At 44.6% G+C, this 15026-nt stretch overlaps 1 protein-coding gene across 2 annotated transcripts in view; it reads right to left on the bottom strand.

The window, feature by feature from the left end:
• Positions 1 to 467: 467 nt before the first annotated feature.
• Positions 468 to 15026, bottom strand: part of LOC124037198 (protein delta homolog 2-like) — a 28887-nt gene continuing 14328 nt past the window's right edge. For both annotated transcript variants that reach the window (XM_046351867.1, XM_046351866.1), the window contains exons 3-6: positions 3675 to 3732; positions 2955 to 3085; positions 2709 to 2856; positions 468 to 1973 (exon numbers count right to left, since the gene is read on the bottom strand). In XM_046351867.1, coding sequence (XP_046207823.1) covers positions 1151 to 1973; positions 2709 to 2856; positions 2955 to 3085; positions 3675 to 3732 — 1160 coding nt within the window. In that variant the 3' untranslated portion in view covers positions 468 to 1150. The remainder of the gene's footprint in view (positions 1974 to 2708; positions 2857 to 2954; positions 3086 to 3674; positions 3733 to 15026) is intronic.

The following is a 15026-nucleotide window of genomic DNA, read 5'->3' as shown; positions in this document are numbered from 1 at the left end:
GTATCGCGAGATCTTGATCAACCTCCTTCCCTCAGTAAGAGCATTGAAGATGGGTCGTGGCTGGGTCTTCCAGCATGACAACGACCCGAAACACACAGCCAGGGCAACTAAGAAGTGGCTCCGTAAGAAGCATCTCAAGGTCATGGAGTCGCCTAGCCAGTCTCCAGACCTGAACCCAATAGAAAATCTTTGGAGGCAGCTGAAAGTCCGTATTGCCCAGCTACAGCCCCGAAACCTGAAGGTCTGTCATGAAGGAGTGGGCCAAAATCCCTGCTGCAGTGTGTGCAAACCTGGTCAAGAACTACAGGAAACGTATGATCTCTGTAATTGCAAACAAAGGTTTCTGTACCAAATATTAAGTTCTGCTTTTCTGATGTATCAAATACTTATGTCATGCAATAAAATGTTAAGTGTTTACTTAAAAATCATACAATGTGATTTTCTGGATTTTTGCTTTAGATTCCTTCTCTCACAGTTGAAGTGTACCTATGATAAAAATTACAAACCTCTACATCCTTTTAAGTAGGAAAACCTGCAAAATCGGCAGTGTATCAAATACTTGTTCTCCCCAATGTAAATGGGCGGATTGCACATCTGCATTCAAGTCTAACATTTTGGCCTAATATTGTGACTACAACAGCATTGACAAATACTGGTACACCAATTTGGTTGACATGGCAAGGGCATTGTCTCGGCTAACATTCCAAAGCTGTCTGTCAGTACGCCTATCTTACATGCAGTTCATGCCAAGTAACCGCAACAGCAGATTTTGAGAATGGACAAATTACACATTAATTGTCCGTGACAAAAGTCACCAAAAAACTTGAGTATATTTTATCGTTATGCACCTCTTACCCCTGTGGTCAAGCAATAATCCGTCATATTAGGACTATGCTCTTTTTGTTAGGAGTGTCAAACACATTCTCCTACCATTTCTCCTTGAACATACCCACTGGTCTCTTCTTGGTCCTGCGTCTTTCTAGGTATCGATACCTAGATTGGTATGTTGTCGGTATTTTGACTGTCAGTACTGAAGACAGTCAGTCATGGAGGCAGGGCTGGGATTTAGAGCATGGCTTTCCCTCTGCTGAAATCAGTCTGTTCTCTGCTCCTGTCCTGTGTTCAGGGCTATGGAGATGGTAAATCTAGCCTAAATCACCTCAGTGTTCAGTTTCTTCTTCTCCAGTTCGGGGGTTGTGGGCGTGTGCAGGAAGCTGATCTTACACTCCTGCTCCACTGTGACTAGGTGGCTCTGCGGGGTCGGCTGGCAGTCTATGTGTCGCACCGGGTGCAGGCGGAGGATGGGACCGCACCGACAGCTGGCACAGCGGTCCTGCAAATGCCCCCTCAGCACCAGGCTAGCTGTGAGAGCCACCACGCCCAGCGTCATACCCCCCAGCACCAGCAAGGTGATGAGCTGCACCTCTGACAGGCCAGACGACCCCCACTGGGTCACCACCTCCTTCACAGAAATCTTCAGCAGCCTGTCTCCACTATTACTGTTACTGCTGCCCTGAGAATGGTTCCCCCCTGTTGTGATCTGGTCTGGCCTGGCCTGAGTCACCCTGCCCCAGCCCTCTCCTCCCCCAGCCCAGCCATGGGAGCTCCTGATGGGGGATTGGCTCTCTGGGCTCCGTAGGGGAACCTCGCAGGTCCTGCCAGTGAACCCAGCTTTGCAGAGGCAGTGGAAGGTGCTGGCGCGGTCCAGGCAGCGCCCTCCGTTGAGGCAGGGCTGACTGGCACAGTCATCGAGGTTGATGGTGCAGAACCGGCCCGTGAAGCCCTCGGGACAGAGACAGGAGAAGCGGTTGATGCCATCCAGGCAGGTGGCACCATTGGCACAGGGACGCATCAGGCAGTCGTCCATGTTGGTCTCGCAGCGCGGCCCACTGAAGCCTGCCAGGCAGCGGCAGGAGAGTTCTGGTGCATAGCCGCTACTGTCCTCACATTGCCCTCTATTCTTACATGGAGACCTGGAAAATAAAGACAGAAGCACTAAAAACCCAGAGGGAATGTTCTGAATAGATTTTAAATGCTGAATTGATTCCTCAATGCAAGCCTTTTCATATGGACCTGACCTCCAACTGATTTGTAAGTAAATGTGTGGTGATTACTCTGTGATGATTACTGTTTACATTCAATCAGGCATTGATTTGGCACCTTAAGACAAAGCTACCCCAGAGTCTGTCCCTTTGGCCTGTATGGTTTCCCTGGTAACCGCTTAGCCAGTGATTTGGGGACTCCATGGAGGCTGTAGCGTAGAGATAACTTGCTACAATGTGTTTGTTAGTACTAGAGGCCACTCACTTGGCCAACAATGAGCCCATAAACTCACATGATTGCTCTCCAGTGGATACAAATTGAACAGGCTGCTACACAGCCAATGCCAGTCTGCATGTGTTTGACTGCCATCAGGGGACCGGCTGGGATGCCACAGTCAAAACACACACACTAACACACACTGAAACACACTCATCGTACAGGCTCTGAGAGAAATACTGATAATCGAAATTCACACACACAGTGCAGCTAGTTTCCTGTGTGATAGTCTGAAATGTCCACTAATTCCTATACACGTATTTTGAGCCACTGGTTGGGATTGAACTTGTTGTTCACAGCGATTTGCTTTGATTAAGACAGAAGCAGTGGAGGCCTGAGAGAAAATTGTTCCATAGATTGTTTTCTGGTGTGTTGGTAATTGAACTCACTTGCCGATCTTATGGCAGGGTCCTGTCTTGTGCTCACAGTTCCTCCCGTAAAATCCATTGGGGCAGAGGCAGGAGTATTCCCCTGAAATGTTCGTGTAACAGGTGGCACCGTTCTGGCAAGGTGCCTCATTTGTGCACACATGGATATCTGAAGCAGAGGAGAGAAGTGGTGAATAAGTACTGCGCTACCACTCACTCAACAAATAAGATTATGATTGTCGGATACATACAAATGTTTTCTGTCACCTTTGTCGCAGAAGCGTCCCGTCCATCCAGGCTCGCATGTGCATTGCCAGGGTTGGTGACATGATCCATGGACACAGCCTGGCATTCTAACACAGACGTCGCACTGCTGCCCCTCCCAACCCGGGTCACAGCTGGAATACAGCGCAGCCAATTAGATCAGCTCTCAACTCCGTAGCCGACACAGCCTCATGATAAGGGAGATATATTCTTATATACAGTGGCATTATCAAATAATGCGGAGCCGCTCCACGATGGACACAGGAGGGCGCCCATACTTAACAAAACAACTTCTGCAATGCCTTGCTCTGTACGGTGCTTTATCTGTTATTTCGTAGAAATACTCATATATTCTGAGTGTGACCTTCTCTAGAAAGTGATAAGGACATAGGCTTGACACCAGAAAATTGTGGGCCTGAATGATGGCTTTATAGGTTTGTCATATATGCTTGAGCAAGAAAAAGAGAACCGTACACTCTAGGAACTCGGATGCAATAATTGAATAACAACGTCTCGACAGCCAAGCTGTCCACAGCAGGGTATTGTCATATACTGTATGCTTGACATAGTTAACATATTCATATCTGAAATACGATGGAGTCATCACCACCAGTGCACCATCTTTTACCCTGTCAACATATTCAAATATATATTTTTAGAAACACGCTTTAGTAAGATGCATATCACTGTTCCGATGTTGTTCAGCGTCGTGTTTCACCTCACCTGCACACCGCATTCTCCTCACACCGACTGTTGGTCACATTACACGTGCAATTTAGAGCTGTAAGAGAAAGCAAACACTTGCTTCAGAGACAGATCCAAGATTCACCAGTAATTCCCTGACATTCAGACATAATAGTTGTCATTAAGTAGATATGCCTATTCATTGAACAGATGAATGTTCCTTATCTGTAATATTTCAACTTTTTGTCAGTATATACCAAACAGCTTTATTCCTCCAGCAGCAAGTTGGAAACAATAAAATGTTATGCACTCTAAAGCTTCATTGGGATCGTGAATGCTGTATTTGAAACCGTATTTGATCGGCAGGTCGACAGAATGTTTTAATTCAGGGAGTTTATTCCTCACAATTCTACCACAATTGCTGAGAAGTATGACAGCCGTTTGTGTATTTGAGGGATTTCGGGGCTCGATGGGATGTTAATGGCACTATGACCTCCAACCCTAGGCAGACGGTTGTCCACGTGTGTGGTGTTTCCTTACAACATCATGGATTTTTCTGCCGGGCCGTCTAAGCATTTTTAAAAACATTTTTGTTATGTGTCTGTATGTATAGTACCAGTCAAAAGTTTGGACACACCTACTCATTCAAGGGTTTTTCTTTATTTTTACTATTTTCCACATTGTAGAATAATAGGGAAGACATCAACACTATGAAATAACGCACATGGAATCATGTAGTAACCAAAAAAGTGTTAAACAAATGTAAATATATTTTATATGTGAGATTCTTCAAAGTAGCCACCCGCATTGATGACCGCTTTGCACACTCTTGGCATTCTCTCAACCAGCTTCACCTGGAATTATTTTCCAACACTCTTGAAGGAGTTCCCACATGTGCTGAGCACTTTTTGGTTGCTTTTCCGTCACTCTGCAGTCCAACTCATCCCAAACCATCTCAATTGGGTTGAGGTCGGGTGATTGTGGAGGCCAGGTCATCTGATGCAGCACTCCATCACTCTCCTTCTTGGTCAAATAGCCCTTACACAGCCTGGAGGTGTGTTGGGTCATTGTCCTGTTGGAAAAAAATGATGGTCCCACTAAGTGCAAACCAGATGGGGTGGCGTATCGCTGCAGAATGCTCTGATAGCCATGCTGGTTAAGTGTGCCTTGAATTCTAAATAAATCACTGACAGTGTCACCAGAAAAGCACCATCACACCTCCTCCTCCATGCTTCATGTTGGGAACCACACATGCAGAGATCATCCGTTCACCTACTCTGCGTCTCACAAAGACACGGTGGTTGGAACCAAAACTCTCCCATTTGGACTCCAGACCAAAGGACTCTTGTTTCTTGTCTCAAACAAGTCTCTTCTTCTTATTGGTGTCCTTTAGAAGTGCTTTCTTTGCAGCAATTCGACCACGAAGGCCTGATTCACGCAGTCTCCTCTGAACAGTTGATGTTGAGATGTGTCTGTTACTTAAACTCTGTGAAGCATTTATTTGGGCTGCAATTTCTGAGACTGGTACCTCTAATGAACTTATCTTCTGCAGCAGAGGTAACTCTGGATCTTCCTTTCCTGTGGCGGAGAGCCATGAGAGCCAGTTTCATCATAGTGCTTGATGGTTTTTGCGACTGCACTTGAGGAAACTTTCAAAGTTCTTGAAATGTTCCGGATTGACTGACCTTCATGTCTTACAGTAATGATGGACTGTCGTTTCTCTTTGCTTTTCTGAGCTGTTCTTGCCATAATATGGACTTGGTCTTTTACCAAATAGTCCTATCTTCTGTATTTGTTAACCTTTATTTAACTAGGCAAGTCAGTTAAGAACAAATTCTTATTTTCAATGACAGCCAGGGAACAACAGATTTTTACCTTGTCAGCTCGGGGATTCGATTTTGCAACCTTTCGTTTACCAGTCCAACTCTCTAACCACTAGGCTACCTGCCCCCCCAACTGTATTTCTGATTAATTTGTAGTTATTTTAATAGACAAAAAAAATGTGCTTTTCTTTCAAAAACAAGGACATTTCTAAGTGACTCCAAAGTTTTGAATGATATTGTATACATTGAACTGGGTTTACATTGAACCGGGTGAAAGGAATATGAATGACAGTAATCCAATATGTTGTGATAGAAATAAGGCCATGTTCATGAGGGGGAAAAATGGTGTGTGTTTTTCTTATTTTAATGGACAACATTTTTTAAAATGTGTGTGCCATTCAGAGGGTGAATGGGCAAGACAAAAGATTTGCCTTTGAATAGGTAGGGTAGTAGGTGCCAGGTGCACCAGTTTGAGTGTGTCAAGAACTGCAACGCTGCTGGGTTTTTCACAATGAACAGTTTCTGGTTCACCACCAAAAGGACATCCAGCCAACATGGGCCAGCATCCCTGTTTTCGACACTTTCTAGAGTCCATGCCCCAATGAATTGAGGCTGTTCTGAGGGCAAAAGGGTTGCAACAAAATATTGTGTATATTTAAGCAGTAAGACACACGTGGATGTGTTATATGGCCAATATACCACGGCTAAGGGTTGTTCTTAACGCACAACACGTTCCAACGCGGAGTGCCTGGATACAGCCCTTAGCTGTGGTATATTGGTCGTATTGCATACCGCCCCAACAGATCCACAGATCATACTATCTCTTACACTCCACAATGCCCTTTCCCACCTGGACAAAAGGAACACCTATGTGAGAATGCTATTCATTGACTACAGCTCAGTGTTCAACACCATAGTGCCTCAAAGCTCATCAATAAGCTAAGGACCATGGGACTAAACACCTCCCTCTGCAACTGGATCCTGGACTTTCTGACGGGCTGCCCCCAGGTGGTGAGGTAGGTAACAACACATCCACCACACTGATCCTCAACACAGGGTCCCCTCCTGTACTCCCTGTTCACTCCTGACTGCACGGCCAGGCATGACTCCAACACCATCATGAAGTTTGCCAATGACACAACAGTGGTAGGTCTGATCACCGACAACGACGATACAGCCTATAGAGAGGAAGTCAGAGACCTTGCTGTGTGGTGCCAGGACAACAACCTCTCCCTGAACGTGATCAAGACAAAGATGATTGTGGACTATACGAAAAAGAGGACTGAGTACTCCCCCATTCTCATCGACGGGGCTGTAGTGGAGCAGGTTGAGAGCTTCAAGTTCCTTGGTGTCCACATCACCAACAAACTAACATGGTCCAAGCACACCAAGACCGTCGTGAAGAGGGCACAACAAAACCTATTCCCCCTCAGGAGACTGAAAAGATTTGGCATGGGTTCTCAGATCCTCAAAAAGTTCTGAAGCTGCACCATCGAGAGCATCCTGACTGATTGCATCACTGCCTGGTATGGCAACTATTTGGACTCCGACCGCAAGGCACTACAGAGAGTAGAACGAACGGCCCAGTACATCACTGGGGACAAGTTTCCTGCCATCCGGGACCTCTATACCAGGCGGTGTCAGAGGAAGGCCCAAAAAATTGTCAAAGACTCCAGCCACCCTAGTCATCGACTGTTCTCTCTGCTACCGCATGGCAAGCGGTACCGGAGTGCCTAGTCTAGGTCCAAGAGTCTTCTAAACAGCTTCTACCCCCAAGCTATAAGACTCCAGAACACCTAATCAAATGGCTACCCAGACTATTTGCATTGCCCCCCCCCCCCCTCTCCCCCTCTTTTACACCGCTGCTACTCTCTGTTGTTATCATCTATGCATAGTCACTTTAATAACTGTACCTACATGTACATATTACCTCAACTAACCGATGCCCGGTACAGACATTGAGTCTGTACCGCTACCCCCCCTGTATATAGTCTCGCTATTGTTATTGCCGCCCTTGAATTATTTGTTACTTTTATTTCTTATTCTTCTTAAGGCATTTTTTAAAACTGCATTGTTGGTTAGGGGCATGTGACTAATAAAATTTGATTTGATATACCACAAACTTCCGTGGTGTCTTATTGCTACTATAAAATGGTTACCAACATAATTATAGCAGTAAAAATACATGTTTTGTCATACCCGTGGGATACGGTCTGATATGCCATGGCTGTCAGCCAATCAGCATTCAGGGCTCAAACCATCAGGTTTATACATATATTTACACAGAACAAAAATATAAACTCAACATGTAAAGTGTTGGTATCATGTTTCATGAGCTGAAATAAAAGATCCCAGAAATGTTTCATACTGTCACGTCTACTCCCACTCCCTCACTCCGGTTCTCGACCTCGCTGGTATACTAACCAACTATATGTTGAAGCAAAGAAGTGTCAATTCCATCAGGAAGCTGTCTCCTTTCTGGGTTACCAGATCAGCCCATAAGGAGTGATGATGGACGGTAAAAAGGTAGATGCTGTCAGAGCATGGCCAGTCCCAACCACCATAAAGGGGTTAAAACGGTTTTTGGGGTTTGCCAACTTCTACCGCCGTTTCATCAATAACTTTAGCTCTTTCGCCTATAGCTCTATCCTCTTGCCTCGCTCCTCAAGGGTGGTCCCCATAAGTTGGGGTGTAGTTCTGCATCCAATGAAGCCTTCCACCTACTGAAGGAACGTTTCACCTTCACCCGTTGCTCAAACACCCAGGACCTATGCTGTCATTCGTGGTGGAGGTGGACGCTTCAGAAGTGGGCCTGGGGGCCGTCCTGTCCAAACGACAAGGTAATCCACAAAAATTGTATCCATGTGCATATTCCTCAAAGAAACTGTCTCCTGCAGAGGGGACCTAGCGATTGGGAGCTCCTGGCGTCGAAGTTGGCATTAGAGGAGTGTAGACACTGGCTGGAGGGCACCAAGGACCCATTTCTCAAGTCGGATTTGAAGTCAAAATCGAGGTTAGTAACTGTCGATCTGATGTCCAGAAGTGCTTGGCTTCATATTTGATTAACTTTCTGCACAAAAAAAAAACAAAGATTAACATGAAAAAAATCACTAAATAGCAACGATGGGTTGGAACTCGTAAGATCTCGCCCTTCTCTACGTCGGCGCCATCTGGACAATACCTTCTTCTCATTGACTCTCCAGGGGCGTGTCCTCAGTTCTTTGCTGTACTCCCTGTTGACCCACGGCTGTGTGGCTTTGCACGACGCCAACTTCATCATCAAGTTTGCTGACGACACCGCGGTTGTAGGCCTGATAACCTACAACGACGAGCTGGATGAGGTAAGTGAACTAGCATTATGGTGCCAGGACATCAACCTCTTCCTCAACATCAGCAAAATAAAGGAATAGATTTTTGCCTTCGGGAAGCAGAGAAGGGAGCACGCTCCAAACCACATCCACGGGACTGCAGTAGAGAGTGTCAGCTGTTTTAAGTTCCTTGGTGTCCACGTCACCGATGATTTGACATGGACCATCAACACCACCACTCTAGTCAAGAGGGTGCAACAGCGCCTCTGCTTCCTCAGACTGCTGAAGAAATTCGGAATGCTACCCTGGGACCTCTCCAAGTATTACCGCTGCACTATCCAGAGCCTCCTCACCAGTTGCATCATGGCCTGGTACAGGAATTGCTTCGTCCACGACCGCAAGGACCTCCAGCGAGTAGTGAAGACAGCCCAGTACATCACTGGGGCCGTTTACCCACCCATCCGGGACATATACTTGAAACAGTGCCTGAGGAAGTCCTGAGGAAGTCCTGCAGCATCCTCCCAGCTATGAGCTGTTCATGCACTCACACACGCACACACCCACTCATTTACTCTTTCTAATACTGTTCAATTTAAACACTTTCCCCCCAATCCCTCCATCCCTGATTACATGTCAATATTGCACTGTCAATTGTGCCTTCCTGTATTCTACTTACGCTAAAATGTTTCTTCTATTCTACTGAGCCGTTTACTTCATGTTTTGTATTCTTATCTTTTATTATGTCTTATTGTCGCTGCATTGTCGAGAAGGAACCTACAATAAGCACTTCGTTGGACATTGTATACCATGTGTATCCTGTACATTGGACTAATGAAACTTGAACCTTGGGAGTGGGGACGAGGATAGACGAATGCCCACATGAGTCACACACTTTGATTTCACTTGGGGTTTTATACGATTGTATCTGACTATGATTTATATGCTATTGGTTTCAGAAAGGTAACTTAAGCTTCATCACTGAGTTATTAAACATCCCCATGAACTGGCAAGCATTTACTACTGAAGGGATATGTGATTCATCTCTTATTGTCATCAGCTGTTGTTACTAGTTGATTTGGCCAGCCTTAGGCATACCTATGTACTGTCTGTACTTGGCTATAGTAAATAATGGGGGCTTGCCAGGTAGGGTGTGTGAGGTGCGTGTGGTAGCGGTGAGCCGCACGAGGGGAGCGCGTGTGGTGGGAAGAGAGGAATGCTGTACAGTCATGTCTCCGCCCGCACAAACTCTGCCCAAACACCACTGGAATTCACAATCACTCCTTGTCTCACCTCCCACCCTGTAGTACTGTACCCGAACCCTGTCACTATACAGAGAGATTTGTAGAGCAGAGTTTTTACAGTAAAACAGCTATTCTCTTTGTGACCTGAGCAGTAATTTATACAAATTCTTTCTTTGATATACAATAGTACATTTTCTCGTATAGCCTAGTCTGTTAGCCTAGTCTGTCTGTTTAGTTTCTCAGCTCAACTGACTGTTTCTTATTGTTGCATCTTCACATCTCAACATTTAGAATAGTGTAGCTTTGGCAGTTATATGTACCACAAGACAATTGAGATATCCTTCAGTTGTGAATGCATGCAATGCTGCAGAAAGTCATTATATTGATGTGGAATTGCAGGCATTTCCCATGAACAACACGACAGTTGGCTGCAGTAAGCCCTGTGTCCGTGGCAACAAAGCGGACCTTGAACAATGAAATGCGTTAGCTCATGTATTCTAAACGGGGAAGCTATAAAAAAATATATTAAAAATCACACAGACAATGGGAATATTGCAGTAAGCTGTTATTTTTTTAAGGCTGAATTTAATTAAACCTGCCATTATATATCTGTGTCTATCTAGGAACGTTTTGCAATTTTATATGACCACCGGAAAGAAATATGTTAAAATGCTACTGTGTACGCAAAGCAAGAACAATTTAATTGGGCCCTGATCCAGCCACTTGCTTGTTCTGTACGTCGTCACTAAATGGCATGGAGGATGTCACAGTACACACCATCAACAATCCTTCAGGTGCTATTTACCCCATGCTGCCAGTGCCTCTGGTTTAGATGAGAGAATATTTCTGTAATTTCTCATCCCTAGTGATAAAGTTGCATGGAGGCCCTTTTCTTTTTCCAACTTTTTTCTGCATGGTTTATTAGAGTAAACTTCAAAGGCTCTTCAAGCGCTGTATGAAGGGTGTTATATCTGGTAGGAAGAAAGACATATTGAGAATTGAAGGGGATGGAAGTGGAACTAGCCTGCAGTTTGAGTTGGACCACAGTGAGCATCACAATGAGTAAGAAGAGTGATAGGGACAGAGAGGAGAAGGAGTATGCTGGATGGGCGTGCGCCAAAGGCTTGGGTAGCCATACTGCACATATCATGCACATGTCCGTAGGGAGGGAATGAGCATGCCAGGGTAGACGGACAAACAGCCGTCTGATCACTGCAGAGTGTGGACAGACTGATGAGACAAGTCAGCCTGCTCTCAGAGGTTCAGGAAAGTACATTCCTGCTTTCTTTCCTGCTGCTGGCCCTGCAGCAAGTCAGAGGAGACTAGTCCCATCCACTGTCTGCCAGGGAAGCCTGTCTGGTCAGCCCCATTCCCTGTCCCTGTGGTGGGGGTTTGTGTGTTTGTAGTAGGTTCCCTCCAGCTCTGCTAAGACTGGAACCATGAAGACACACATGCCCCAACTAGACCCAGGGCTCAGAATCAGCAACAGAAAACATCCCGGGAAACTTGGAATCAGGGAAAATAGTCCTAAACTAATCAGTAAGAAGTCCCCTAGCTGATTGACTATTGAGCAAGATAACATTATTTTTTAAACAGTATAGATATTGCCAGAATATTAACAATGACAACTGTGTATATGCAGTATACTATAGTATTGTAGTAACTTATTAAGTTGTCAACTTGTCATTCATAGAATGCTGGGTGGTGATATCGTATGTATCCAGGCTTTGGACCAGGGCCTTGTCACCAGCTTATGTATCACCAGATAATCATGGGAAATAATGACTGGACCACCAACTGTTAAACACACTGTCCTTTGTTTGGAGCAGTGTTCTTTAAGAGCTTTTGATTTACCATCTAATCATGGGGGGACAGGTGCTGTTTTCTTCCCCAGTCTGGCCCTCAGGGCCTGCAAGCTGCCCAGTGCTCTTCTGGAGGGGTACTTTACACACCGGGCCTCACGGAGTCTCTTCATGTTAAAACCAGAGGGATCTAAATTTACTTCTGGCCATGAAACTTTATCCCCCCCACCCCCCCATCCTCCCCTGCTCATGCCTCAGCAAGTGCTTTGGTGCCAGTTGTACATGCAGCACAGGTTTTGGTTTCCTCCATTTTGATCCCAAGACGGGCCGGGCCGCGTGCCGGCCGGCCGCCCACGCGCACGTGTGCCCTAAGTCCAGATTAAGGAGGAAGGGGGTGAGGAGAGACGTGCGAGGGGGCACCAGCGTCTGAAGGAGCTGAGGGAATTGTAACCAGATCCTTGAGAAATTAAGGATCATTCAATCTCTGTATCCACTCCAGCTGCTTGTGCCGCTAGAAAAATATTTAGGTAGGACGGCCGAGCAGGGAGCATCAACTGCCTTATCCCATGGCCCAAAGGCTCTTGGCGAGGCTTGAAGACGTAGACAGGCCAGGATAGGCTCTATGACCCTTTATCCTTAAAGCAAAACCAATGGCTATTGACTACTGCTGTAACACAGAGGGCATTCCTGTCTTCTGACACACGTGTCACACCTTTTGTCACAATGCCTCCTACCACATCACGGCTTCCCTTCTCACCCCAGGGGCGACGCAAAAATGAATCACATTCTTTAACCAGACAGGAATTTCACAGCGAAGGGAGGAGAGAAAAAGCATCTCTGTTTGTGATATTGTGCTCCGTACTGAGGGAAGATTATGACTGATTCAAGAACATGATTCTTCATGCACAGACAGCAATGTTTAAATTGAAATGCAGTTAAGAATCTCTGTACTTCATGCTTTAAACAATGTTTTATTGAGTGTTCACATTCGCTGTTGCACACAACGTTTTTATTTTTCTAAATCATGAAGTGTGCTTGTTTTTTTTCTTTTTATAATGTATTTAATAATTCTATATCAAACTACTTCTGATGTATGTTTTTAACAGAGTTTTGTTAACTTTTATCAGCAGAAATTGTATTGAACCTTTGGCTTAAACCTGATAGTTACCCAGCATACAGTATCAGATGCACTCACATGCACAGTTGCCAGGGCTCTCTGTCTAGGAGTACATATTCCGTGGGGACCGAAATTATTCACATTCTTGATAAAGATGAGCAAAACAATTACTGGATAAAATAATTAATTCAAATACTGAGCTATATTGTATACTAAAGAAATTGTTAATTGGCCACAAAATCAACATTTTGCAATGGCCATCCCAGGCTTCAAACCCGTTGAAAACCTGTGGTATGAATTGAAGAGGACAGTCCAGATGAAGGATAGTGAGGTATTTGAAGGTATTGAAAACGGGATTAATTTTGACCCCTATCTTTTTGAGATATATGTTTTTGTAATTTTTTGGCCAAATTACAATCGATTTAGCATACAATCAATGTTCTCTCAAAAAAATGTTGTCACTGAGCTAATATTCTGTGCAACTTCTGGGCGCGTTTACTGTGAACACTGAGGTTGTACCTGCTTTAAGTTAAAACAGTGGTCAAGTAGGCTACTGTGACTATTTGATCATAATGTAGGCCTACCAGAGTGGCCTACCATCAAAAACAATGGAAAAAATGCATCCCATAACATTTTAACATGGGAACAGCTGTTCTTTCATTCAGCCTACAGTAGCAGCCAATGTGTGGTGTTCAATGTAGGCCCATGAGGCATTTGGAAAAAAAACATGCAGGGCTTGACATTAACATGTTTATCCACTTGTCCTTCAAACAAGGAGGTGACTGAAAATGTTGTGTAGTTTGATGCAAGAAACCACTTCACAAAAAGTAAATGTATCATTATTCCAAATACACTTATTACAGAGAATCAGTAAACTTATGCTACCCTCTACGTATTGACTACTTAGCTTAAAGTCTGTCTCAAAATGCAACACTGCCCCTTTAAGACAAGAATCAAATAAAAATTACAACTCTTTACCTGACTCACTTTTCAAAGCTGTCTAGAAATGTACACGTTTTGTGCTCTTGTAGGAAACAATCACTCCCCCATTGGGGACAACAAATGATCGATAACTGGGGTAATAACTCACTAACTAGCAAAGGATATGAACATATGTACAAATGTGCACACGTCGCTACATTTAGCTCTCCATTTTGATCTCAAAACAAGTGCATCCACTCATGACCGATCATGCTGTAAAAACAGTCCAGTTCAAAGTGAATGGCACAGATCCATATACAGTGGTGCAAAAACGTATCTAGTCAGCCACCAATTGTGCAAGTTCTCCCACTTAAAAAGATGAGAGGCCTGTAATTTTCACCATAGGTACACTTCAACTATGACAGACAAAATGAGGAAGAAAAAAATCCAGAAAATCACATTGTAGGATTTTTAATGAATTTATTTGCAAATTATGGTGGAAAATAAGTATTTGGTCAATAACAAAAGTTTATCTCAATACTTTGTTATATACCCTTTGTTGGCAATGACAGGGGTCAAACGTTTTCTGTAAGTCTTCACAAGATTTTCACCCACTGGTCACCCACTGGTGCTGGTATTTCGAACCATTTCTCCATGCAGATCTCCTCTAGAGCAGTGATGTTTTGGGGCTGTTGCTGGGCAACACGGACTTTCAACTCCCTCCAAATATTTTCTATGGGGATGAGATCTGGAGACTGGCTAGGCCACTCCAGGACCTTGAAATGCTTCTTACGAAGCCACTCCTTCGTTGCCCAGGCGGTGTGTTTGAGATCATTGTCATGCTGAAAGACCCAGCCATGTTTCATATTCAATGCCCTTGCTGATGGAAGGAGGTTTTCACTCAAAATCTCACGATACATGGCCCCATTCATTCTTTCCTTTACACGGATCAGTCGTCCTGGTCCCTTTGCAGAAAAACAGCCTCAAAGCATGATGTTTCCACCCCCATGCTTCACAGTAGGTATGGTGTTCTTTGGATGCAACTCCTCCAAACACAACGAGTTGAGTTTTTACCAAAAAGTTATATTTTGGTTTCATCTGACCATATGACATTCTCCCAATATTCTTCTGGTTCATCCAAATTCTCTCTAGCAAACTTCAGACGGGCCTGGACATGTA

Source organism: Oncorhynchus gorbuscha, linkage group LG06, assembly GCF_021184085.1.
Source record: "Oncorhynchus gorbuscha isolate QuinsamMale2020 ecotype Even-year linkage group LG06, OgorEven_v1.0, whole genome shotgun sequence".
Taxonomy (NCBI): domain Eukaryota; kingdom Metazoa; phylum Chordata; class Actinopteri; order Salmoniformes; family Salmonidae; genus Oncorhynchus; species Oncorhynchus gorbuscha.
The sequence above is the reverse complement of the archived record's forward strand: the minus strand, read 5'-3'. Positions and strand labels throughout refer to the sequence as shown.